This window comes from Centrocercus urophasianus, unplaced genomic scaffold, assembly GCF_019232065.1.
Source record: "Centrocercus urophasianus isolate 14NV4802_14NV808 unplaced genomic scaffold, USGS_Curo_1.0 seq_13, whole genome shotgun sequence".
Classification (NCBI taxonomy): Eukaryota; Metazoa; Chordata; class Aves; order Galliformes; family Phasianidae; genus Centrocercus; species Centrocercus urophasianus.
In genome coordinates, this window is record NW_024884475.1 from 25,084,115 (window position 1) to 25,111,850 (window position 27,736).

A 27,736-nucleotide genomic window follows, 5' to 3' on the forward strand; every position below is an offset into this window, starting at 1 on the left:
TTAAAAATTACTGAAGTTTCTTTACTATAGATACCCTCAGAAATGCTCATGGAACTGTACAATGGTAGAAATATCTAGATTTGTTAAGTAGCACTTACAATAACTAGCACTTGATAAGTTTCCCTGTCAGTAGATAGGATATAAGTAAATACAGAAAAGATTTACCTTATAACCCCTCCCCTCTAAGTTTCTAGTCTCTTATAATGAAATGAAAAGTTTTATCTATTAAAAATGTTGTGACCCTCATAAGGCTACAGAACACTGATATAAAATGTGAATAGTACAATATCCATTATATAATATATATATTTATATTTTAATATATTACATTTATTTCTACATAAGGAGGCTATAAATACTGTATATGCCTTATATTCATGGTTCCCAGCATCTGACTTAATAGTAAGAACAAACAAACAAAACAACCCAACAGTATAAAAATACAAAAAAGAACTCAGTAGAAATAGCTTTACATTTTAAAAGTCTGCATTGTGTCTATCAGTAGAGCTCTGGGACTACAAGAGCACAGTAAGAAATTGTCCAACATCTACAATCTCACCATTTGGAGAAGATTGGAGCTGCCATGAAACCAGTCACAAATTCCCAAGACTACATAAATCACAATCTCTGCTGGTGTAAACAAACTTTTAGTTTGTCAATGACAGATGTGACTTATACCTGGGGAAGAGGGATGAGAAGAGAAGGCAGAGTGCCTTTTGGATAACCCATCAAGACCACAGGGCTGTCTATGGTCCCAATGTAAATTAACCCTCCCTCTCTACCTCTGCCCCAGGGGCAGTTCAGAGGGGAATTTTCTGCAGCACTCCTGACTAGCTCACAGGTGATCAAGTGCCTGTCAAGGGCTGAGGGTGCTGGGGAGGGTGTGGGCAGAGACATCACCATGGTAGATGTGCCCCATGCACCCCGTGTTCCATCATCACACTGCTCCTCCTCATTAATCTCAACAAGTACATCTTCACCAAGGAAATGGAGATCACGAGGTTTAGTACAGCAACATCTTTCTCCACAAAGGATAGAGATCACCTCCCCCACCTATATTTAGCCCAGCCTATGTTTAGCCTTAGGCTATTGGTGAGTGTCAGAGCCTTGAGCTGGAGGTTCCCTTTTTTGTTTGCGGAGGTGCAGGCACAGGATAACTCTGAGAAACAAGAAGCCAGCGCTGTGCTGTTTCCTTCCTGGAGTCCAGCCGGGAAAAACAAGAGAGCAAGGCTGTGTCTTTATTTCGTACAATTACAAACAGTTGAGCTGAACGCCATGCCACTGTCCGTGTTGGGCTCAGCCTGTCACCAAGGCCCTAAAAGCCATCACGCTGCTTCTGCCATAGAGTTGGCACTGCACCCACACACCACAACCACAGCTTCGTGTCCTCAGCCACAAGTGTCTCTGGAGGATAGCACCCCACAGCCTGGCACTGCCTTTGGGCTGCAAGATGCTTCTGTATCTTCTTCCTGAAAAAATAAATGTCTTTCCCTAGGCCCACGGCCGCAGTCTCTGTACACACCAAATGTGAATACCACCAGCCAAGGCAAGGAAGGCACATCCCAGGGGATCTGGAGCCACCTGTTTTGGCTTAGAGTGGTGGGGACGCCATAGGTGCAGGGCTGTCATATGCCAGGCCGTGCGCACGAGGCAACACAGGGGAGGCCTCCTGGGCACACAAAAGTTCAGTGTCCTCACTGGAACAGACCATGGTGTCCATGTCGTCTGAGTGGTACCCCGACTGGTAGCCACTTGTCTGGTTGGATGCCTCGGACATGACGGACTCATTGCTCTTGCTGGGGGCTAGTGTGCTGCAAAAATACCAGATAGGTCAAGTCAGAGAGAAACAGATATGTCTTCCGGAGGACAAGTGGGTGACTCCTGTGGGCAACTGCTTCACATCACAGCAACAATAAAAGCAAAACAGTCAATTCAACAAAACTGGCTTTAAGCCCTTTTAAACGTGTGTTTGATTATAAGGAGAGATCTTTTTATATGTCCTAACTAACCCTAATGAATGAAAAATATTTAATTTTATGATAGTAGGGAGTTGGATTGCAACTGTAGATGAGACAAAACTTTGATATGTTTTGTACAATACAGCCACAGTGCAGTTGTAACTGCTATACACCTTTGTTTATACAAAATAATTCCTCTGAGAAGCTCTCAGAAAGCATAAGTCAGATGAATGCCACTGTATTTCCTGTGAACTGCACAATCGAATCCCTGTACAATGCTCTGAAAATACACCCAGGTACATCCTGAAAACTTGAGAGCTGGTTTCAGAAGAAAGAAAGAAAGAATAACAAAAATAAAAGCTCTTTGTCATCCCAGTTGTGTGTACTGGCTCAGTTCCTTCAAGGGGTGGTTGATGCTTTTGCAGCTGGTAAATACAAGTCCCTTCTATGTTGTGCTATCTTCCCTCTCTTGGTACCAAAAGCAGATGACCAGACATAGAATAAACAACTTTTATTTGTGTGGTTTTAAAAAAAACAGTAAGAAAAATTTTGTATTTTAATAAAATCTACAAACCTATCAGTGCTCTGAATTACTGCAAGAAAAAATTCTTATTCAATCCTATTTGCAACCTGAACCTTACCTGAAGGGTATTTTGACTTGTTTATCTTGCTCTTCCAGTGTCTTCAGCTCTTCAGATGCAAGAACCATCCCACTGTCTGTCTGGTTTTCCTGTAAAAATGGTGAAAATGCATTAAATGGAAAGGGGTTTAAAAAAATTTTAAAAATAAACACACTTCTCAATAAAAGGAAAAGACATGCAAAGAGCAGACAGTCTCACCTCCTGAACAACTTTTACAGTGGTTACCAATGGGATATCTTCAAAAGTTTTCACACTCACAGGTCGGCTTTTTCTTTTGCTACCTTGTCGGTACTGACTGAAAAGAAAACAAAAACAATCACTTTGTGTCCACTATCCACAACTTGGCTGAAAACAGCACAGTGATATCAGAATCCTTTTATCTCTCTACAGAGAAATTAATCCTTTTGTCAAAACATGTTTTGCAAACCTCAAAATATCCATTTATTGAAAAGGACAAACTGCCTAACAAGTGACAAGTTTCTGACCTTCTGCTCCTGACAACCTTGATCTCTGAACAAATTCTAAGAAACAGATTTGAGAAAACAGCTCCTTTCCTCAGTTACTCTGGAGGGCTTCACTTCCTGCAAGCTTTGCTCAGAAGTATAATAAACAGAGGAGCCTGGAACAAAGACATGTGTCTCTTTCTTTGGGTTGAACTTCTGGGACCCCTGCCTGGACTCAGGACAACAACAGCAGACTCAGCAGACTGACGCCCTTAAACCATGGGGATCGGCTAAGGCAGGGCTGCATCTCTCCTGAAGGCTCTTCTCCAAAAGAAGACCTCTGGTCAGGATGACGTCCATAAAAAATACGGACCAAAAAATAACAAATAGAAAAACTGCAGTTTCATGGAAGTACTAATAAAGCAAACACAACAGCCTTCTCTCTAAGTGAATCTGGAATAAAATGAATGCTGTCTCAGTTAAATAGCTCCAATTTATGTTCCTAACAGCTTATGGAGAAAAAAACACTCTGGGCACTATGGATTGAGAATAGAAATCTGCATATACCTTGCAAAGGTGGAAGCAATACTCATCCCATTTCCCAACTTTGACTTTAGTTACGTCAAGTCCTGCCAGTCTCCTGTCGATTTTAATTTGCTTCAAGTATTCTTCAATATTCTCGATTTTCCCTATGCTTGCCTCTCCTCCTCCAGCTTTGATTCGAAGTTTGCTACTCAAAGCTACTATTTTTGTGGAAAGAGACATTATTGAACAGATCAATCTTCTCTACTGTGTGAACAGTAAGAGCCATGTCTACAAAATTCTTTTTCAAATAACAGAAGAACAAAGACTCAATACAAGTCTTATGTTCCCCATTTTGCTTCTCCTAGCACAGTTTCCACAAGTGCTTTCTCATTAATTCTGTCACACTGTAGAAAAAGAGATGATAAGTCTCTTCAAAAGTTTGATGGAGAGATTTTACATCTGTTCATAACAATAAGTAGGCACCAGGAACAGCCATGTAAGAAGTGTCAGAAGTGGAAAATAAGTGTAACATTTTCAGTGTTAAATCACAATTCAGGTATTTTAAAAGTTTGTATTTTGGAGTGCAACACTATTTAAAAATAGGGCTTAGGGTTCAGCTCTAGGATCCTCAGTTCAGCTGAGGTATGAAATGCACTGTGACTACCTAGTTTTTTCCAGGACCACACAGAAATGTGATCCTGCAGTACCCCAGGTTACTGGGAACCCTGTCTGTCTTTGATGAGTGTAACACAAACAGTGAGGAAGAGGGGCTCAGACAGCACCTTGAGGAAACCACATGAAACCTGCCAGCAGAGTCCTTCTCTCCACTGATGGTTGGATCCATGTCCTGCCCTCTTTCTTCCTACACTGCAGCAAGCACCCCAGGACATTCAGAATCTAAGCTGCTCCATTTGCTCTTAAGCAGCATTTGATGAGAAAATGACATTCTCCCTTACATACTATGGAATGAAACCTCCACAAAGGCCCCATGCCCAAAGTTCTCACAAGATCCAGCATAAGCCCCCACTTAAGTGCTTTTATAATTACTATAAATTCATTACTGGGGGACTAACCCCTGCTATGTCATCTCTCTCAACTATCGATCAACTATCTCTACAGGTCTACTGTGGATGCTCCTGCAGCACAACAGACGTAAGCAGTGACAATAATCCCAGTGACAATACTGTTTGCCTCACGTTCCCCTTAGCTCTCAGTTCATGAGCTATTTACCAACATTCCAATTCAGGAGGATTCAGGCCAAGCAGGATTCCAGCCAAGGTTGAAAAAGATCATCCAGTCCAACAAGTCTTAGTAGTAGATCTATTACTGTTCATATTTGAGGGTGCTGCAATACCAGAGCTTGAGCACACCTGATTTGGGTCAGTACAACTTTGTTCTATTTCTTAAAAACTAACAATGCTCTTCAATACTCTTGCTTTTTTTTTTTTTTTTTTTTTTGAATGAGAATGAAATCTAAAGATCTATCATTAGCATTTGGGGGAAGTAAGAAACAGGTTTGGCCTACTGAAACTCTACAGATTCATTTATATCCCTATGGAGGAGGTTAAATATGGACCAGAGCAGCTGAAGTCTCTTCCTTTCATTTTCCCTGCCCCCAGCATGAACAAAAACTGCCCCGAGGCCCAGTAGGATGTCGATCATATAAAATACCTAATTCCTGCTGTGTTGTCATAGTGGAATTTAGGATCACAGACTTCCTCTTCCTCCTTACAGGAAGCAGGTGAAGTTGGGAGAGAGAGGCCCGAATCCTCTTCCATATTCAGTGATACTGACAAAGGAAGGACAACGTAGTCTTTACCATCCTGTAGAATGCAGTGAAAAAAATACAAAAATGAAAAATGCTACAGAGAAACACAGTTTCACACACATACATGGAGAATGCATCAGACCAGGAGAGATATGTTGGCTCTTTTATTGAATTGTGAGAATTATATTGCCTCTGTAGGAGCAGATACACTAAAAAAAAAAAAAAAGAAAATGTAAAGATCTACTGCCAAGTTGTTTCTTATTAAAAAAATGAGAAGTTTATATGATGTACTACAAAATATGTGTAAATAGAATTTTTTCTTGATATCTTTGAAATTAAAAACATAATTTTTAGTAATTTTTGAATCCCAATAACATGAAGTGCATGAATCTGAAAAAAAAACCAACCTTAAATTGAAGATGAGATTGGACTACAGCATATAAGGACTAAATTATGCATAAGAAGTAAACAAAAAAGGAATGAAATACAGATTGCAAAAACAGTAACTTTTCTATATATGTATATATTTACTTCAGCATCTCAACTGATATGAATAAATAGGCTAACATTTTTAAAATTTTCTTCTATTTGCTTAAATTTCTGCTCTTAAATGTGAAAATGAGACTATGCATTCTTTGGTACTGTATATCCATTTATAGTCCCATAAGAAGTCCTTTAATAGATTACAACTCTTTTCTAATTTGTTTTTCATTCATTTCTTTTGAATTATTACGTGACACATACACAACAGCAAAGTAGCAATACCAGTGGCAACATGAGAAACCCTTGCTGGCCAGGCAATGTGCATTTCGGTCATCTTGACTGATTTCAGTGATCTTTTCCCTCTACTCAATCATTTTTCTCTGCCAGTTGTTCCAGCTGCTGGCTAGGAGAAGTGGAAGAATGGGTTCTCCCGCAGCTCTAGTACTCATCCATGGCATTTTATGGTAGCTAGTGAGACAGATGGGTTTGGTTGGTAGTTTTAGTAATTTTAGTAAGTTTAAAAAATTTCACATACCTGACGGACATTGGCTTGCAGTAAATTCCCCAAGTGCTCCACCAGCTCTGAAAATGTTGGTCTCTGCTTAGGATCTCCATGCCAGCAATCCAACATAGTTTGGTACCTAGAAGGACAAGCCCAGTGAAATACCAGCATAAAGAAAACAGAACCTACTACTTTCTTAAACACCAGCTATTACTGTGGGATAACTCTGGCAGCTGAAATTATGGTTTCTTACATTTCCGGTGTTGTATAGTCTGGTGCTCTCATTCTTGTTCCTTCCTTCAGTCTTCTGCAAAATTCCTCATCAATTTTCACTCCAGGGTATGGTGATGCACCTAAAATGAGAGCAATGGTAATTTTAATGCATTAGATTCTTAATTTCTGGAATTAATTTTCTAATATATAATTCATTGTGGCCTGAGTTAATAAGGTAGTTCAGTACATTTGGATGTGCAAACAAATTATATTTACAATGGCAGAAGCAAGTGAATGAGTAAATGAGGCACATAATCACATACTGAAATCACAAGAAGATGCATTTAAGTCCATGTTAACATTTGCATTTTAAAGAAATTTGATTATTTCGCTTTGAAGGAGAAAATAAACAGGAAATCTTCAAGAAGTAAAAAATACTGAAGGGAATCCAAGAACATTTTGACTATTTTCTTCAACAGACTGTTGTGTAGATTTTAAGATGGTCAATGAAATTAAAGTGACTCACCTAATGAAAATATTTCCCACAGCAGAACTCCGAATGACCATACATCGCTCTGAATGGTATATACTCTGTCAAAAATGGTTTCTGGTGCCATCCATTTTAGTGGTAGCCTAGCCTGAAAACATTTAATTTAAAAACATATATACATCACTGCTCATTAAAAACTGATTTTCTAAACACCTATTTAAGGGTTTGAGTTCTGACTTCACATTAACTCTCTCTCAAATAGAGAGTCTGAAACTTACATCTCCTTTTCTGACGTAATCTGGGTCTTTGTAGATGTCTCGAGCCAAGCCAAAATCACAGATTTTGACCACGTTATTGTCTGACAAGAGGATATTACGAGCAGCCAGGTCCCTGTGGATGCACTGCAAAGAGAAGTAAACAACTTCAAGCGCTGCCTGTTGTCACTGCTCTGACCGTGGGGCTGATCTCTTTCACATATGTGCTCTCCTACCCTCAAAGGGCAGATAATTCTTAAAACCTCTCAAGAAAAAGAAACCTCAGCATTAACAGTTACTGATTTAAAGTGCTTTTTTGATGGTCACAACTGATTTGGCTCAGGAATACTTGTATTTCCAAGTCCAAACATGCATCTGTTTATCCACTACGCAAAGAGGTCCTTTGAAGTTATCTAATTATTTATCCCAAGAAGCTGACACAAAGCAGGTTCAGATCTGATTATCTTTAGATTTTCTGAAGTTCACTAAAATCTCTATATTCCATTCTCTCTCTGAAAAACACACTATTCTAAAATGCCAATTTGATTCCAACACAAACTAACATGCTTGGAGAAAGAAAAGTCTGTGTTTTTACCTATGCAGAATGAGAACTTAACCAAGAACCCAAGGACTTTAAAATTCAAGCCTCGATAGCTAAAAACAAAAAAAGCTATGTTCTGCAAGTGACTGCAGATTTGCTTTTAGAATGGACTAGAAATACAGATTGAGGAAAGGCATAATTTTACATATACGTACCAACCAGGATGTATAAAAGTATATAAAAAACTTTTTGTAGAAAAGGCTCTGATGTCTGCATTGCACACCTAGAGCAGTGTTACATTCCCTTCTTCTATTTCCTTTCCTCATTTCTAAGTAACTTTGTTTCTATAACACTGAAATCAATTCCTCACTCTTACTGGCATTTGTATCCTTTGAAACATGCACTATATTTATTTAGGATCAAATCAAAGAGATGGACTTATATAAAGCTAAAGTGCAATTGAGGTGCTTTTAGTCCCCAGGGCATTGTTTGCTAAGAGACTCATCAAAGAGACATCCACAAATTTTCATAGATGAGCATCCTCTCTCCTGGCACTGTCCTTCCAGTCCTAATGCACAAATCACAAGCAACTTCCTCAGAGCAAGATCTTTAGCTTAGAGCCGTTTTCCAGGGATTTGTCTTTAATTCCTTCAGTCATCCTCATATGCCAGTTTCCTTCCACCAAGTACTTAATCATTCTTCTATGACTCAGTGACCCACAAACCTTACACAGGTCACTAACATTTGTGTCAATAAACATATGGGCTGTTTCACTTCGTAATATTTATGATTTGGATATCTCTTAGGGCAAAAAGAAAATGTTGTGGATGACTGCCAGTCCAAAGATGAACACGCTGTTTCCTTCTACAGACCTACAGCACTATTTCCTACAGTCAAATAAATAACATGCCATTCTTCCTGAGAAGTTCCTTACTTTGCGTGAAGCCAAGAACTCCATTCCTCTCGCCACCTGGAAGCTATAACAGATGAGGTCCTCCATGGTCAAAGGGTTCTTGCAAAGGTCTTCAGAACCAGCTGCAAAGAATCAGACAACAGTCAAGCATGCCCTTTGTCACTAATTTACCCATGAATGCTTTGTAGGTAAATGTTCATCTTAATTTCATGTCACTGTAAACTGAAAGAGCAAATCAAGCCCTTCTTTTTTGGCTGTATAATCAACACTAGCAACCAAACCAGACCTGTGCAAATTTAACTTTTAGATGATGAGTTTTACCCCAGACTTCCTTGCTTACTTGCAGAGTTCTCACCAGTAGAAAGATTTGTGAAAAAAATCACAAAAGAAACAATACCAAAAATTCTAGCTCACTAACTCCTAGGACAGGAAAGGCCTGCTATGGTTTCAGCAGATGACTTTGGAAACCGATGAGAAGCCCCACCTAGTCCTTATGGGGGAGTAATATATACAGGGGAAAAGACTCAAGTTTGGCAAAAAGCACTGCTAATTTCAGGTAGAAGAAACCTAACCTCATTTCTAGTGACCCTGAGAAATAACATAATTAAGTATCTAACGAAGATACCTCAGCACTTAGCTCCTGCTGATAGAAATATTTCAAGTTCCTTGTAGAGCTCTAAATTTTTAGAAGAAACCTGCCACAAACTACAACTTGCTGGCTAAAACCCTCATCTCAAGGCCTTCTTTAGGCCTAGACACTTCTACAACACTTCAGCTCATAAAGTTAGTGGTCACTCCAGAGATGTCTGAAAAGGTCCAAAATGGTGCAGAAATGCATAATGAAGTGCAGACTTTGCATTACATGATTTTCAGTATCAGTTGAGACACAAACAGTTGAGCTATGGCTTCCCTCCTGAGCGGTCTGATCCCACTACTTGCTGAAGTCAGTGCTCTCTGAAACATTTGGGCAGCACTGAGCGTTCTGTACTATTGCTACCAAAGGAGAACATGGTAAATGTGAAGCTGTTGCAGAGAGTATGTATAACCAAGGGAGGCTTTGAATGAGCGGAAAATTTAGGTTTCCTGTTCCTGGTGGACCACCTGCACCAGGGAAGGCAAACCAACTTCTCTGTGAATAAGCACCAAAGCAGATGGTTTTTCATGGTATTTAACTTCAGGGTAAACATTGAGGAAATTCATTTAGTTTTCAGGCGCATCCTCTCTATGCTGCCTTTGGAGGTTGTGTCCCTTGATTTTTTCTGAAGACACTGGGATACTAAACAGGCAGATGTTCAGAACGCAGTGCAGTAAAAATGCTTCTTTTCTATCCTGGAATGGGAATGGGCTGAGGGGTCTGAGATGTTGAACTACAATGATCCACAGCTCAACAACTTTGGTCATCCAAGAAATATTTTGCAAACAGCTTTGAGGGATTTTTGGAAAACACCCCGTCTCTGATACCCCTTATCAGCCTCTACCAATGAGAGCTGTTCCAAAACTAGAAGAAGACATATCCTACCGTCCTCTTCTTCCACATCGCTCAGGGACCGCTCTTCCACAAACCCGGAGCTTGCGGAGCTCTGGCTGCTCGTGATGCTGTCCAACCGTTGCTTCAGGTCCGTGGAGACGTCTCCAATGTAGTTCTCCTTACCTTGCCGAAACCTGGCACTTTTAGTCTAGAAAGGACAGAGAAAGAGTGAGAAATCAGAAACAGAAAGTATATCAGAAACTTCACCAGGACAGGCAACAAAGTTCTCTATAGTGCACGTCATGAGTATCCCCTCACAGCACCACAGTGGCCTGCTCCCATGGCCTCCCAGCTGCCCCTCACTGCCACCTCTACACTGTTTAGAGAAAACCTGCTCTTACAGGTCTCAGGAATCTGGTTTTCACAGCCTCCTACCAAGTCCCTGGTCCCCACAAATCACAAAGCAAATGTGCTGCTGAATCTCCGCACAAACTATAGAGCATCTCTATTGCATTAATTTCTGTTGCTGCAAAGGCCCTTTGACTAAGCTTCTACACCCATGCCAAAACCCTAGCTGCCCTCAAAATCTGATTTATTACCTTCTTCCACAGACCCATCAAATTACCCTGGATAAGATCCACTCCTGCTGTCTTCCTCCACTACAGTTCCGTTTTCTCAGTCTGGTTCGGTCTGGTTACTTTGCTCCCATGGCAGTGCTGCATTTTCTTGTTGCTGATTCCTATCCCCATCACTTTGGTGAGCAAGGGTCATCACTCTTGCGAAACCTTGCCTCTTTCCTCAAGTTCCCTTAGATATTTATCTTTTTTACCTCGCAAAAGGATACAGCAAGCTGCCTTTGCCAATATGAAATAGTAAACAATGACTCCAAGGATGAAGAAAAATAACCCTCTGCAGAACTGACAAACAGATTAAAGGAGCTCTGATCTAAACACAGCGCTGCAAGAAGGCTGAAGAACGCGTCTATCAGTGCTGCAGAGCACTGAGCGGCCTTTCTCTTGGCTGCGGTTGAAAAAGTTTAGAGTCCCAGACATGCTCTTCAGTACTGGACATCTACAGCCATGCTGTTCAGCTGGCATCTGACTCTCAGAGTGGATGGATCCTGCATCAGACTTCCTTGCAAAGGTGTCCAGAAATGACCTTGAAAATGCCAACCTCCGTCCTCCCTCTCCTTTAAAGCAGGATGCAAATATGAAGTGTTGCGATGAGAGTTCTCCTTTCCAAATGATTTGGGAGGTGAAAACCTCAGCAAAAACTCAAGGGATATATCATTTATACGACATGATTAACAGCACAAAATATGGGTAATCTGGCTCAGCAATGAGGCAAGGGGAAAGTGGAAAGGATTACGCGATAAAAGATATCTATGGATGTGATGGATATATATACTAAGCAGGGAGTGCAGTTATTTAAGGTGGTCTGGAGCCTAACTAAGAAAGGAAAAAATTCAGGCTGATAATCAGAAAAAAACTTCCTGACAGATACAGCCAAGTGTAGAACAATCTGCCAAGGGAAATACTGGAAGCCCAGTTCCTTTGCACATTTCAAGCTAACAATAACAAAATAGCAACATTTCAGGGGCCAGGGGAAAGACCAGATGACCTCTGATGTCTTTGTCATCTCTCATTCCCATGAGAAGCACTGAATAGCCAGCATCCACAAGAACTGCCATGACATTCTCCCCAAGAAACAGAAAAATTGTGTATGGAGAAAAAACACCAAATAGACCATTATACTGCACCTTGTATGGGACAAATTCACCCCTCTTGCTCCGTAGATATGCTGAGAGGTTTCCAAACTTGCAGTATTCCACAATCACCATGAGTGGACCTGCATAACATACAAAGCAATTACTTGGAATTATATATTATATATTATAGAATCATATAATCACAGAATCATAGCAGGGTTTAGGTAGGAAGAGGCATTTATGATCATCTAGTTTTTGTCTAGGTAGTTCAAGTTCTAACAACTTAAATCAGAAACTCAATTTCAAATATAGATGCTTTAATCTACAATCAAAATGTGGTAATTTATGCTCATATAAGCATTTATTTCAATGACAGATTTTCACCCTAAGTTCCAAATATTGCACATATCAATTTTGTTATTTGATAAACAAAGAAAGAAATATTTATGTATCATGTTTCCTTCAACTACTGCACTTTTTCACAGAACTTTGCAAATTAAATTCTAATCACACAGTAAGTCAACAGTTCAGCTTTCCTGAAAAATTATTACCAACCTACTCCGCACTGAATTTCTTCCAAATTAGCATTCACTGCTGAATTTGCTAAATGAAACATCTGTCCTAGATTATAAAGTCAAATAGGTTCATCCACCCAGAGCTGGACTTCAAAATGCAATCTCCCCTCCCACTCACACACAGATGCACCCACTCCCTGTCCAAAGCCAAGCAGGGAAGCCATTACTTGCAGTTACACTGTAGCCAGTGGAAAGAATAAGACCAACTTGTGAAATCTCCTATTAGACTTAGAACCAGAGCCCATTATATGCAAAGCATCCACTGTGGAAGTGGATATGAGGTACTGAAAAGTGAAGTGAGAGAACAGGGGTGTTGAAGGCTTTGCAAAAATGAATAAGGGATGGAGCTGTACATACTACAGAAGGCTTTGAGCTCTTATCCCATCTCTGGATCTGCTACATTTACCAGGAATTTTTTTTTAAAAAAAAGGTAATTTCTTCAAACCTGAATTTTGAAACTCAACATTCTCGGCAGTAGAAATGGCAGAAATAGGGGTTTTGTTAGTACTTTCCCACTCACTGAGAAGTTACTCACCTCCTGGCTTTGTGCAGGCTCCAAGTAAATTGACGACATTGAGATGATGACCAATGTGAATGAGGATCTTCAACTCAGACATAAGTGCTCTGTGCTCACTGTGGGTTGCACCCTCTGCAGAGGTAAAACAATGCAAGTCAGGAGCATAACAGAAAGGCTCTCCTCTCCTCTATCTTCTCTACCATTATTTTTCTAGCCCATTTAGTGAGAAGTCTTGTTGGCTGGCATCCTGGATCAGCTTTGCTGTAGGACATTGATGGAAACTAGCCATATGCATTACAAGGTTGGTTTTGCTTTGCTTTTGAACAAAATTTGCCAAGGACAGCATATTAGACCAGAGACACAAACATATATTGTCAAATACCTTTTTTTCCCCACATAGCTTTTGAACAACCTGTACTCTGCCATTTGACCCTAGCAGCCAGCCCATACAGCTGACCAGAGCTAGAAACTGTGCAACTGCTCACACTGTACTGTCACAAGCCTGTCAGCTTTCCCATCCACCTCTATCACAGCAGAGGGTGGGATACAGCCCCTGAATTCCCTGCATCCTATTTTGTTGTCCCAGCTTCCCAAAACTTCTCCCCAATTTTGGAACATGTCTGAAGTCTGCAGAAAGCCACCCAGTCAAATAAGGACGTTTGAAAATTGCTTGCTGGTGCAAGTTTATCTTATTAATGTGGGTAAGTCTAAAAAGCAATGGCTAGAAAACCACAGTTGCATTACTCCAATTATTGATGAAGTAAAGGTATTTTACACCAATTGATAAGATAAATTTTAATACATTATTGATATGAATGCTTTGACTGTTTTTGGTTCATTTCCATCCCTGCTGTTACAGGATTGGCAATATCCATATATTCAGCATTCAAGGTGAAGTCTTAGTCATCTTTTTTACCTTTAAGCATTTTGACTGCCACAGTTCTGCAGGTAGCAGTTTTGTCAATCCCAAAGGCATCAGCTTCTATGACTTGGCCAAAAGCTCCACGCCCAAGAGGTTTACCTTGAAGTGAGAAGAACAGACTGATTCATTTCCCTGGTACAGTGGTCAAAAGACACAGAATAAATGGCAAACTGAACTTGTAAATGAGAAATTAACAGAGGACTGACAGTGGGGAGAGGCTGTATTATATCCTATGGGACCCTGGAGCGCTCCCTGCTCCTGCTGGCTGTGCATCAGGGCAGTCCCACCACCCACTCTGAAGCCATTCCTGGAGCAGGGCTGGCTGCAGGGTCACATAATGGCCAGTGCAGGGAAAACACACCTAGTTTCAGTCGGTCTCTGGGAAACTCCCACTTGCTGGCATCATATGGAAGCCGCTCGCAGTGCTCATCTATGGGCACTTCATCAGGATCCATGATGATTGACAAGTACCCAGTCTTCATGTCACCTCCATTGGCCTGGAAAATGGCATTAGTTGTTAAATGCATAGGTTTTTTGGTGGAGATGTGCAAAGTACCAGTTTGTCACTCTGAAGCGTTTTGCTGTTTCCCAGAAATGCCTGGCTACCATTCCCCTACACAGTGTCATTGGGAGTTTGATCATCATTAATTACTGCACTTTTTTTTTTTAATAAACAAAAACAGCTGAAGAACTTTTTTTCTCATGAAGGCCTGTTCAATTAAAAACAAATTTCTGTGCCCTCAGTTCCAGGCAAGAATGTTACAGCATGGAGAGAAAAAAATGTGTCTGTTGATTTAAGAACAATGGAAAGAAACAACACAAAAGGATTCAAGTCAGCTTTCATTTGTCATGCAAGACCAGTGCTGATAGGACAGTACAAGAATTTTTTCATTACCCGCTTAACGGTCCGAAGGATGATTACAAGAAGCAACCAGAAGAACATGGCAATGACTGCAGTGCCAACAAGGATAATGAGCTCCAGATTTGTTTTCTCTTCAGCGCCTGGGAAGAAATAAATGAATATCTGAGTGATAGCTGGAAGTGTATTGGTTTTGTTCATTCATTAAATCACAGAATGGAGGTTCTTGTTCTAAAGGTTCATTTTAAAAGCACAACATGGAGCAAGGGAACGAAAGCAAAATGAAACAAAAAGCTTGGGTTTAATGTTAGAATATTATGCTTATTTCAGAGTGGTTTTAAACGCCACACAATTTCTTAGCACCAGCTTTGTTCCATGGGCAGAATCTGGATATTTAGCAACCAATATAAAGCAAAACTTCATATTTTAAAAATAAATGGTTGTTTCAGAATACCCCGAATGAAAAATTATGTGTTAAGAAAAAGTAAATAAAGTACTGAGAATGACCTACGGAGCACTCTCCCTCTTGTCTCTAGACATGCTTCAGCTGGGTCATAAAAAATGAGGTTTTACAGCAACACATGAAAATGAGGACTTATAACAATACTTGAATATCTGATTATGTACAGCAGTAGCTCTCTTTTCTTCAGCACTCATTCCACACATCATGGTCTTGTGTGTCACGCCTTGCACCACACTCATTTTCCTACACAGTAGCACACTTCACCTCATAATCCCAACTGCACTGTACATTACTTGAAGAGAAACAGTATGCAATACACAGATTTCCAACTTTTACAGACCTTTAAATCATGCCCCAGCTACATTTACCAACTCAGCTGAAATTAACAACTGCAGATAACATCCCACATAAATGTTATTGCCCTTAATTCATCTTAATATCCTAACGAGAGCTATGAAAATACAGGATAGTGCTTTAATTACCTTAACGTAATAGGAAGACAATCATCCTAACTTATAAGACAGAGATTAGTGAATTATTCAGTAACTACTTTTCATAAATATACCAGTATCAAAAACAATGAGTTTTTTACTTGAAGTTTTCTACTTGCAGAATCCTAACCCTTGGTGCAAAGTCCATCATAGATCCAGTTACTCAAACTGGAGACTAACCTCTTGTTAGGTTTTGTTATTTCCTATTGCAAGCTGCATTTTGGTGGGCTACAGTAGGACTGATGCAAATGAGAAATGGGCCTCACAAACACTTTCAGATCTTGGTGGACGAAGCCTGGAGTTTTCTAATCCAAAAACACTATCTGTTCCTATCAGTGAAATGGGACAGCTGACACAATAGAGTGCACAAAGACTTCACCCTTTTTCCTATTTCAGTGATCATAACAAGTTCATGCACAGACTGAAAATAAACAGATACTGACCTTGCACTGAAAAAAAAGCCTCTGCTTTTTTGCATCCAAGAACATTGCAGGCAAGGCAGGTGTACAGCCCACCATCTTCTTTCCTCACCCTACGTATTGTTAGTGTTTTGTTTCCATCTTTCAAAACAATACCTAGAAAAAAAAAAGATCATACTTAATTTGGTTGTTTTTATGTTGGTTTGTGATAACAACGCAAAATGAAGCTTTCTGAAATGAAAATTAACAGTTAACCCTAGGAATCAAAGCTCCTGAGTGACAGAAAATCCGTAACAAAAGAAAAGTTCCTCACCTGAATCTTCAAAAAGCATTTCACTATTTTTAAACCATGTGATGTTTGGAGGAGGAATGCCATTTACTGTGCATGACACTTCTATGGTTTCACCAATGTTTGTTGTTTGATTTTCCAAATTTCCCACAAGTGTGGGTGCCATGGGCTCTGTTGGTATGGAAACAAGATTAGGTCAATGAAAGTTTAAAAAAGCATCTATTTTTACAGAAACAGCTGTTGATGATGCTCTACATATTTGACTTAGAAATGAAGTCTCAATTTTTTCAATAAAATCAATAGCTGCAGAGTTCAAATTAAAATCATAGTTAATCTTCCACATGATGCAAAACGATCATAGTATCTAAGAAAATTTTAGCAGCTTTAGATCATTTAATTTGTAACTACTTGGGCTGCAATGCAAAGAGGGATAGGTGAGAAATTGCTTCCCTCCCACTTCTGTGTCTGGCTCATTATGAGAATGCTGACATTGTCTGTCCATCAGGCATTCATTTAAGACAGCCAATAAACATATGTAGGTATTTTCCTGAATCAACGCCACAGTTGCTTAATGAGACCAGACATCTAGGCCCTGAAACAAAGTCATCATTATTTGTGTGAAAAGCTAATTGATTACAAGCTTTTATTGCTTGCACCTGAATTCCAGTGCTATTTCATGACAGTTTTAAATTATAGACGCTACTTCCGACCCAAGATTCAGTGACAAAATGCAATAGCACTAATGCCATAAATACACACAGGCATTTATAACTGTAGAGAAAAAAGTGTTGGGAAAAGTAAAACTGAGAAGTTATTAATCTAAATACATGTCATCATTTGTGCAAAAGCAAAATTTATCACCTTGCAAGAGCTCAGTGCTACAGTCAGTGTTTTCCTCACTTGTACAGATGAAGTGGTCAGTCCTTTCTATCTGGATAAGACTCAGACCTGCATTCAGCAGATATCAGCATCTCCAACTAACATGCCCTTTGTTTACAACAGATAGTCTAAATCTACTTAATAAATTGAACGCACATATACAAGGCAGGCAGACACCAAAACCTTGTGCTCTTGGAGTTGTTTTCTTCTGCAGCCCCTCATCGTAGCTCACAGCAAGAGATCCATACCTTGAACAGTGAGGTGCTTCACCAGGCAGTGCTGTGTTTTAGCCTTTTTGTCCTGAGCAATGCAAACATAGTCACCTCCATCCTGGAGGGAGATGTTACGGAGGATGAGTTCTAAGGTGACATTTTCACCATTGGTATTTGAAATAGTTGCATTCAGCTTCTGAAGAGCATCAAGGTTCTTGCAAACGGGCATGGGCAGCCCTCCAAAGGGTGTCTGTGAGGCGTGAGCACTGAGTTTGTACCACGATAGCTTCTCAAATGTGAATTTATCAGCTGTGCACTGTAAGGACGTGTTATCCTTCTCTGTCAGTTGATTCCGAGGCTGGAGATTAATTTCAAGACCTCCTGCACATTAAGAAAAATAAAAAGGAAATAAATTCCTATCAGGTTGTATATTTTGTTGTCAAATGAACTTGAAAAGCCTTTTTACAAACATAGCATTATCCTCATCTTGTCTATTATTAAATAAATGAACAATCACTGAAAAATCAATTAATCACTTAGGTAAGGAGCACAATCTCATTAAAAGCAATGTATTTATATGGATTAAAGACAGGCTTGTCTAATTAATACAGTTCCTCTTCCTACAGAAACTTCTGGCAAGCAATGATGATTCTTAGCATTATCTTATAGCTTCTTTTTTGATATGGATTTAAATATTATTTCACATGAATATGGGAACAAATTTTCAAAAAGACAGAAGCTCTTTGCCATCAGTTTTGAAAATTTTTGCCTTAGCTTTTGTAATATGATATTATATTACTCCTTTTGTGAAACTACACAAATTTCTCTCTAACTCTTCCAAAAGACTGCAAAAAGCCAGCAGCAATCCCTCTCTGGATATTAGTGCCCACTTTGTATTATTTTCATGGGACCCAGTCCGCTGACGCCAGCAAAACTAATGTCTTGGTTGAAGTTAGTTGGTGACTTTAAAAACCGCTTTAGGAAAACCTTCAGTAAGATTAAAGGATTTGTGAAAGACAGGAATCAGATAATAGTGCAGAAGCGCATCTAAGTAGTGAGAAATACAAAATAACATTAATTTAACATGACTCCTCAGAAAGATATACTTACTGGTCACGTGAAAGGAGATAACTCTTTCACTTGATCCAGCTCTGTTAGTAGCCATGCATCTGTACAAAGCAGATACATTTGCTGCTTGAATCACAAGGGTGCTCACAGTCTACAAGAGAACAAACAAGAAATTTCATACCACATCAGTGTTAAGGTTCCTGCGTGAGTCTGACCACCACAACAGCTCAGCAAATTGCTATGCAAACTGAAACACCCTCCATAGCATAGTGGCTATTCGGTCCCTTACTGATTTCACATGCATAAGTGCATGACAATCAGATAAAAGAAAACAACAAAAAGCAGGCTACGGTGTTCATGCCCATAAATACCGGACCCGCTGCTTTTCTGCTCTTCAGTTTTCCTAGCTTTTCTTTGTTAACTGACAAAATTAACTCACCTAATTCATACCCCTAAAAGAGAAGTAATGAAATGTAAGCAAGCTTCACAATGAAGACTCACTTTGGGGAGATTGTCTAAAGACATAAGTGTCCATCTCTACCTATTAGCTTCAATAGGAGTTTATATGACAAGAGACCAGATCCTCCAGTTTAACACTAGGTTAAGACTCTCATCTCTAGTGATATACTTCTGATATGTGGACTGCTGAGCAGGGCTAGTCATTCCCAACCAACAGAAAAAAAAATCTGCTCACCTTTGTTTTCCCAGCAATAGTAACAACTCGCTGTTTGATTTCAACCTGATTCCCACCCTTTCTCTCTGAGATCACTTTCCATTTTCTGCATGCATATGGACTGGCTCCCAGGCGAACTTTTCTGAAACAAGAAGAAAAGAGATGTATTAGCTCACAGGAAACATTAGCCCCTTCCTAGTGTGTTTTTCTGTTTTCTCTGTAACATGAAGATGCCAATCAACAAACCACATGGATCATTGGCTACAGCCTACATTTCAGAGGGAAAAAGTATGTTTCTTGAAATATTTCTATTAAATTGAACCCCATAACCTTCTGAAACCTTTGTGCTTTGTAAAATAACAAGCCCCCAAGCTGAAAGGTGAATTCCCTAATTAATCTGCCTGTGTCAGCTCCATCAGGATGCTTGGAGGGAAGTGGCTATTCTGGGAACAAACCTCCATTCATAAATGCAAGATTCGAGTTAATTTAGTTCAAAGGAAGACAGAGAGACATAGAAATCACTGAACTCCCTACAAGAATTTCTTGAGGACAGTGGCCATTGTGTAGGAAGCAACCAGGCACCAAAGGAAGAAACTTGTGGAAATCACTTTAAAAACAACAACAGGAAAGAAGAATGCTTTTTTTTTTTTTCCTTGACTTTTTTTTTTTTTTTTTAAAGGAAATCTGGGCTTGTGGCAGGCCCAGATAAGGGAAGCTGCGTGAATCTCAGTCAGGCACTCTCTCTATCTTTCCCCAACATCAATCAGTGCACTTCCTTTGAGATACACTTTCACACAGATAAAGTGCACTGTCACACTCAGCACTTGAGCATAAGGAGAAAAAAACAACAACCACAAAGGTCTGCAATTAGCATAAACAGCAAGTTTCCTGTGTTTGGGACTGAGCCCAATGGGAGAGCTGACAGGGGTGGGGGGCACAAAAATAGCTGTATTTGAAACCCATCATGGGTCAAGATACCCTTGAGGAAGGCTTGAAGGTAACAAGCCAGCATTGACAGCTCCTCACCACAGGTGGCCCTTGTCTCTCAACTCCCTGCCCATGAGTCAGCAGAGCCTGAGTGCCTACTGAGTACAACAATCTTGTTTGTTGGCAACTGAAGTCATTTTGAGGCCTACAGGTGCCATCAGCAGAAGCTCTCTCATGACTTAAGAGGGAGCAAAACCAAATCCTAGAGTGGAACCCTTCAGCGTCCACCACTCTCTGTCCAGCACGCATAGCATAGCGAGGCCCCAAACCACCAGCCCAGCTCAGCTGAGCTCACCTCAAAGCCCAGACACAAAGCAACACCACGATGAGCATCCGGCCCCACCACTGCTACTCACTGGGGGCTGAAGGTGCACTCCTCCTCCAGCTGCCAATACCACAGGACAGCGGCAGGCGGTGGGACGGCATAGATGGTGCAGGTGAGTGCCTGCGTTGAGCCATACTTGTAGGAGTCAACAGGGGCCATCAGCGCGTTCTCACCAATCTGGGGGGGTACTGGAGGAGAGAGCAAGAAATTACACCTCCCTCAAGGCTTCCCAATGGCACTCTGCACACATACCCCATATCACTTTGTCCCTATAGAAGCTGGGGACATCTGAGTGCAGAGCATCTCCAAGGAACAATATGCACTGGAAAGTGTTGAACCTGCCCAATGCCTTGAGGATCAGGATCTCAAGATGCAATGCTCATTATCTCCATTGAGATCTCCCTTCACTACGCTCATGTTTAGAAGGTAGCCCTTGAGGTCCTGCCCCTATCCCCAGCTATTAAATGTTTGTTACACTCCAGAATTTAACCTCGCTGCCCTTTCCAAGACCTGCTGTTTTCAAAGCACAGGAGAAAGGCTGTTTCCTGGGAAGCAGAGGGGAGGAAGAGGAGGAGGGCGGCTGTGCAGGGCAGGGCAGAAGATGAGGGACAGCTGGCATAGAGGAGGAAGGATGGGCGAGGCAGACCAGGGTCAGGATGGAGCGGAGTGGGGGAGGCACCGGGGAGCAAGGAGGACAGGAAAAGGACAGGACACACAGGCAAAGAAATAATACGCAGAAAACAAAAACACACCCACCATGCAGCACCACAACAACAACAGGAGCCTCTACCAGAACATCCTAGGGCAGGGCCCAAGAGAGACAGCCCAGCCTTGCATCACCCCAGCTAAGCATAAAGTGCTCTGATCTAAGCCCCCACCCCTGTTTAAGGCTTCATAGCTCAGATGTAAAATTAATCCGAAGAACAGTAACACATGATGTCTACACATGGCAGGGTGGAATCCCTGCACATCACTTACCATTCACAAGCAGGGTGAATGTATGCCTCCTCTGCATCTTGTTGGTAGGGTTCGTAAGGACAACAGTGTAATTCCCAGCATCCTTCTCAGTTGCTTCAGTGATTACTAATGTGTAGCCAAGCTTAATTGTATGATTTGCATTCATGACTTTTCCATTTTTGTACCTACAGAAAAAAACACAGTGCTCTGAATACTTTAGAGATTTGCCTCAACCAATCATAGCTCAGCTTTTCAAACTTGTTTTGTCCAGATTCTTACCATTTTGCCTCAGGAGAAGGATATCCTTTAAACTTCACAGGAATACTGACTGTATCTCCCAACTTCATCTCAACTACATTCTCCATTTTCTCTAGATGAATAAAAGGACTTTCTGCAAAAAAAAAAAAAAGATAAAAAATACAGAGGTTTTTCTGCAGAGGCAAAAGTTGTCAGTGGTCTCTGCTTGGGTTAACATCTAACTCCAGATCACCAGAGGCTGGTGACAGGAAGGCACTGTAAAAGCACAGTAATCTCTAAATTCTGAAGAAGCATAAAAACCAAGTCCTTTCCCTTGCACAGAGGAATTGACCGGTTTCCTCCCAGGGAGCTTGGAGAAGCAGAGACCAAAGGGACCTCAGCATGCCAACGTTCAGACCCCGTGGTCTATTGAGCCACTGTGATGTTGCAAAAGGAGCAATTCTGGGCAGTGCTCAGCTGCATAGCATCCCCTTTTTAGCCTTCTCAGTATTTCTATATATATAGTGTAAAACTGGCTTGACGGACTCATTCTAGGAAAAAAGAGTGTTTAAAACTACAATGTCATCATTACACACTTGAGAAGAAGCTGAATTTATCTACTTGAAACTCTGCAGTTGCAGAATACTATGATATGCTTTAGTACTTTAAATTTGCATTCAGACTAAAACAGCAACAAGCTTCTTGGCTAAGACTTTATCAATTTGGTATCTACTGTGCTCAGAATCACAAATGATCCGGTTTTGGCTCCTCAAGAGAAATAGAAAAAATCTAAGAGAAAGTTAAGAGTATCTTGAAGCACTATGCTACAGAGTAATTTTGAATGTTTATATATTTGTATGGCCTCTGAAAACAATACAGGAAAACCAGCCTCCTTTGAGATACAAAGTCCTTTGTTTGACTGAGTGATAAAAAAGGGCCATTCTCATGCTGGCAATTTCTTTTTTTTCTAGAAGTAAGCCAGTGGAGTCACTATGGCTGTGCTCAAGAGGGGCTTGAAAAAAAGGCTGTAAGAATGTGGCCTCATACTTATCTATACAGGTAGTCAAAGTTGTTTCATTTGCATTGTATCTGTATGACCAGACCAGTTTGATTCAGTTCCTTGTAACTTGGAAGCCAAAAGTTTTCTTTGCCTAGCTTCATTTAAGCTGACCTAGAATCTTGTCCTACAGAGCCACCAGAACCTCGCTTACATTCACCTGGCATGAGAACAGGTAGCTCTTACACAACATCATCTGTGCAAAGCCAGCTTTGTAGGACCTTGAGATCCTACACAGAAGAGCACGAGGGGTTTACCTTAGTTAAGTATCCATTTTCCTATGGGATTTTACAGCTTTCAGTAACAATTAATTATTCTTTAAAAACAGATAAGCTTGTGGTACAAAACTACTCAAGAACATGGTAATGGGTGCAAGAGAGCAGCTGCAGCTGCACTTTGGTTCTTTTCCATCATTCAGTTCATTACCATGATGCCTCCTGTGTCCCATTTACCCACCCCAAAGCCAGAACAACCAACAGAACTGAAGTGGAAGATGCTGTACCATGGATTATGAAGTAGCTGCTGTTCTTCATGTTCATGCGACCACTGGATGCTGCACACGTGTATCGACCTTTGTCACTTAAGTTCACACTGTCAATGGTAAGAGTGCTTACAAACGTCTTTATTTCTCCTGCAGTGGTTTTTAAATCTCTTATGGTTGCACGCTTTTCCTGCAATAGAAGAGACAAGTGTTTGGGAATTTTAATTTATTCTTCCTCACACCCATAAATACAAGCATTTTCTTTCTGTATTATCAGCTGTCTTGTGAACATTCCTAAATGCAGAGTAACACTGTAACAAAACTAAATTCTGCTGCACCTTTCAGTTAATATGATTTTACCTTGATGGAAGGGTAGTCCCACTTAAAATCAATTCCCACGTTCAGCTCTGTCCTTACAGTACAATTGAGAACTAGTTTTTCTCCTACTGCCAGCTCAACTTGGTAGTGTGGGTTCATTGTTAGATCATAAATCCGATAACCTGGAGGAAGAAAAAGGCACACATTGGGTTACAGCACTCGGTACCAACTTTCCCAGCTGAATTCATGAAAACTCCCACCAAACCCACTGCTACAAAGAGGCATCTCAGTGCTCCAGCATAGTATGATGACTAGCGTGCAAAGGAGCCTGGAGGGAAGGGGATCTGCTAGTCCCAAGCATTTCCCACATGTGACGTGAGAACCATGTAAGACGGTGTCACAACAGGATGTATGTGCTTGTTCAGATCCTCCCGGGTGTTGGGTGCAAGCAGGAGATGGTGACCTACGTGGTCTTTTCCAGGGAGTGGCAAGTGAGGTCCACTCACCCCCAGGTGGCTAGAAGCCAGGCAGCCCCCACAAACACAGCACTAAATCTGAGCACCTATGTCCTGCATCTCAGCATGGAAAGGGAACAGCTCCAAATGAGGAGAGAAGAAATTTGATGAGTAGCCATCACATTATAACAGCACAAGGGCAAATCCTGCTGCCCAACACAGCGCTACAGCATTTCTGGACTTTGCTGAACAACTAACAGCATAGACCAAGAGAGCAAAAATTCCCTTGTGAGGATGTCAGCCTGAAGTGAGACAAGACAACCCAACTCCTCATACGACCTTCCAATCCCCCATTCCCTCAGTACACCTCAGAGCAATTTCTTTCCATCTGCTGCTGATGGGTGCCTGCCTCTAGTTCCCTTCAACAATGACTTGGATCCTAGATAAGAAAATTAAGTACAGAAGGGAGTGATGTGGGGAAGAAAGGCTTGCATTGTTGGGAAGAAAAATGCCTGGCATCTATATTAAACTAAAAATAGAAGCCTTTAACCCAGTGATCAACTAGAAAGAACACAATACATTGTATTTAACAGAAAAGTAATGCTAATCACAACATCCATTTTGCATTAGCTACATCGTCAGTATTGAGTAACCTACGGCCCAACCAAATATAATTGTGTCAGCATGCTGTAGAAGCAAAATAACATCAGCTATACAGAAAAAACTTGGGCTTACCTACAACTGCGACTATGTATATCACAGACTGGTAGCTCTCATCATCTATTTTAGCTTCGCAGAAGACCATGCCTGCATAGTTGATTAGATGACTGGGTATAGTGAAGCCTTTTTTATTATCCCACGAAATTGATTTACCATCAGGAACAAATACCTTTTCTGGATATTTCTGTTTGAAATAGTGACAAAATGCATCGTCAGGTTTCAAAAGCAAACAACTTTGAATTTTCAAGTGCAACATCTTCCATATCAGCCAGAAGCCAGTTTTAGCATCTCAGCTCAGGCACTTCTCCCTTTGTGGGCAATCACCCCACACTTCCAAAGCACAGGACCATGGTGACACACAATCACAGCACTCACGACAGGCTGCAAAGTTCCCAACAAGGGATGTTTTCAAGAAACACATTTATACCTCATGCAAAATATTTACATCACAGTGATTTCAATTAACTCTCAAAATAATAACAAGCTTTTTCCTTACCGCATGTAGAGATACATTGAGATTTGACACAGTTCCAAGGCATGGTACTACCACAGTTTTATTCTTAGTGATATACACAATGCCAAGCTGATCACCAACTGAAGTCACAAATGGAGATCGGTAATCTAGAAGAATATTCAGTTGGTAAGAGGATACAATTAGTCGTGTGATTACCAAGGAAACTTTTTTTTAAATTATCTTTCCCTATTTATTTTATCTCAAGTCAGTTTTGTTCTTTTCTACTTGGTTAAACACTTAAGCGATGAGACTAAAAAGGAAGAACATGTTTTGACAGCCCCCCAGGTTGACAGTATCATTATTCTCAAAACATTTATCGACAGCAGTACACACTTTGGAGAACAGCTTCCTGCCACCACAGTCTGCGTGCCGACACAAATCTGATTTACCCCAGTGTGACTTTTCTTGCATAAGTATTACAGGAAATACCAGTTGAAAGCAGTGACATGCAACGCTAGCTCCCCCAATGGCAGCACCCTTTTTGGAATCAGTCAAAAAATGAGCTTATAAAACAAGCCACATGAGAACTTACCTTGAACGTAGACATAAATGGTTGTAGCTGCCTGGCTATCTCCATAAAGGCACCTGTAGTCCCCGGTGTCATTGCCTATGACTCTGAGGAGGGTGAGGGTCTTGCAGAAAGGGCCATCATTGCAGCCCGTCACAGCAAGGCGCTTCTCAGCACTGCTCTGGTTATTGGGCCAGGACCAGAACACGGCTCTCTGACCACTGGAAGGCAAACATTCAAAAGGGGTAAGTGCTAATCTCTGCAGGATCCCTAGAGAACTGCTTTCATCCCACCTTATGAAGCATCAGGATAAATTCACATAAATTGACATGTTGCTTGTATCCCAAAGGAAGCTACTTGAGAACAAAGTTGCACCGAATCTGTCACAGAGCACCCAGCTCCCTCCCACGCCATCCTACGCCTGCTTTGCTTTGGCTGCCCTGCTGATGTGCTTTTCTTCAGCAGTCTTTCCTTGCTGCAAGTTTAGAGATTGTTTCAAAACTTTGCCAGGGAAAAATCAGATGACGGGTGCAAAGGAAAGGGGGGAAATGAGCACTACTGGGAGAGAGACAGAACCACCTGAAACTCTGTCCAAAAACTCACTGCATAAATCACCCCTATCAAAACGAATGTACAGATTGGCCCTTACCTGCAAGTAATGTTCAGAGTGTCATTTGTGGTTATGGTGAGAACACTTTTTTGGATGCTAAGGGTTGGCTGATCCATAGAAATAAACAAACCTGCAAAAACTGATATAAAAAAACATCCCTCAGACAAATACAATAACAAAAAGAAATGCTACTCGACCAGAACAGCATTGTAGGAAGGAATATGTGCTATGCTTTAAGCAGACACCTTCACATCATCTACTTAACAGTGAAAGGTAAATAATGACTTTTCACACATCACAGAAAGGTCAAAAACTCTGTCATAACAGGAAAGCCAGGCAGATGGTCAGGAGCTGGCTGCAGAGCACGACAATTCAGCCGGCCAGGGTGGAGTTCCTGTTTCCTTGTGCTGCCAACTTCAAGGTCTAACAAGAGGATGTGGAACATTGAAATAAAGTGAACCTACATCTGATGACCTCACTCCCTGGGGAAAGGGATTACAAGCTTCTCTCATAATAAACTGAATACGCTCATACTCTTTGATACTGTTGATCAATGAATTATGTGAAAAACTACTTTACACATTTTGGCACAAATCTCAGATCCCAGGAGCTCAGCATCACTTTTCTTTATACTGCTTTCCCCTTTCTTCCCAAGCAGTGTGAGACAAACCCGCTGCTAGCAGCTCGCCCCGACCACCTGTCCGAGGGACACATGCCGGTGCCAGCGCTGCTCTTAGGCAGGTGAAGGGCATGGGCAGAGCCTTCCCATCTGCCAAGCACTCCGTAGTGCCGCGAGAAGCTCCGCATCACGGCGAGCACCCAGCCCGGCCGGCACAGCGCAGTTAGATGGGGCGAGTAACGAGACAACGAGACCGGAGTGGAGCTTTCCCCCTTTATCCCGCTATTTCCCGGGGAACCCCGGGGTATCCCGTGCTGCAGCCGCCGGCATCCTCACGGGCTGACTGATGACGGCTTTTCTTCAGCTAAGCTCTGCTCAGCTCTGGGAAGCGGCAGGATCCCAGCGAGCAGGAGGTGATGCCGCACCGAGCCGCTCTGCCTGCCCCGACAGCCCTCAGGAAACCGGGGACCGCCACCCGCTCACCGGGACTGCGCCGGTGCCGCATCCGGACCCGAGCACAGCCCTGCCCGACGGCTCCCCGACGGCTGCCCGACGGCTGCCCGACGGCTCCCCGACGGCTTACCGGGAGTTAGGCACAGCAGCACCGTCAGCACCCGCAGCGACCCCAGCTCCATCCCGGAGCGCGAAGCCGAGCCGAGCCGCGCCACACCGTA

At 41.5% G+C, this 27,736-nt stretch overlaps 1 protein-coding gene across 1 annotated transcript; it reads right to left on the bottom strand.

Moving 5' to 3' along the window:
• Positions 1 to 27,736, bottom strand: KDR (kinase insert domain receptor). The gene is made up of 30 exons (XM_042812351.1): positions 27,646 to 27,736; positions 26,483 to 26,582; positions 25,858 to 26,054; positions 25,308 to 25,432; positions 24,827 to 24,995; positions 23,679 to 23,818; positions 23,340 to 23,508; positions 21,823 to 21,934; positions 21,565 to 21,728; positions 20,618 to 20,774; positions 19,296 to 19,416; positions 18,644 to 18,752; positions 17,570 to 17,914; positions 16,467 to 16,613; positions 16,178 to 16,309; positions 14,817 to 14,923; positions 14,283 to 14,418; positions 13,916 to 14,020; positions 13,018 to 13,131; positions 11,959 to 12,047; positions 10,251 to 10,407; positions 8,753 to 8,853; positions 7,302 to 7,424; positions 7,060 to 7,171; positions 6,574 to 6,673; positions 6,354 to 6,459; positions 5,239 to 5,390; positions 2,798 to 2,894; positions 2,600 to 2,688; positions 1 to 1,811 (listed from the first exon to the last, which is right to left on the bottom strand). The coding sequence occupies exons 1-30, from the start codon at positions 27,695 to 27,697 to the stop codon at positions 1,592 to 1,594; spliced, it is 4,047 nt and encodes a 1,348-aa protein (XP_042668285.1). The 5' UTR covers positions 27,698 to 27,736; the 3' UTR covers positions 1 to 1,591.

Bases quoted from the DNA above. Each gene is read 5' to 3' on its own strand.
- KDR (XM_042812351.1), bottom strand. From the start codon at position 27,697: ATGGAGCTGGGGTCGCTGCGGGTGCTGACGGTGCTGCTGTGCCTAACT. The intron at 24,996-25,307 runs GTAAGGAAAAAG...TATTTCAAACAG, and splicing joins TCAATGTATCTCTACATGCG to AAATATCCAGAAAAGGTATT. The intron at 19,417-20,617 runs GTGAGTAGCAGT...TTCTTGTTTCAG, and splicing joins GAGTGCACCTTCAGCCCCCA to AAAAGTTCGCCTGGGAGCCA.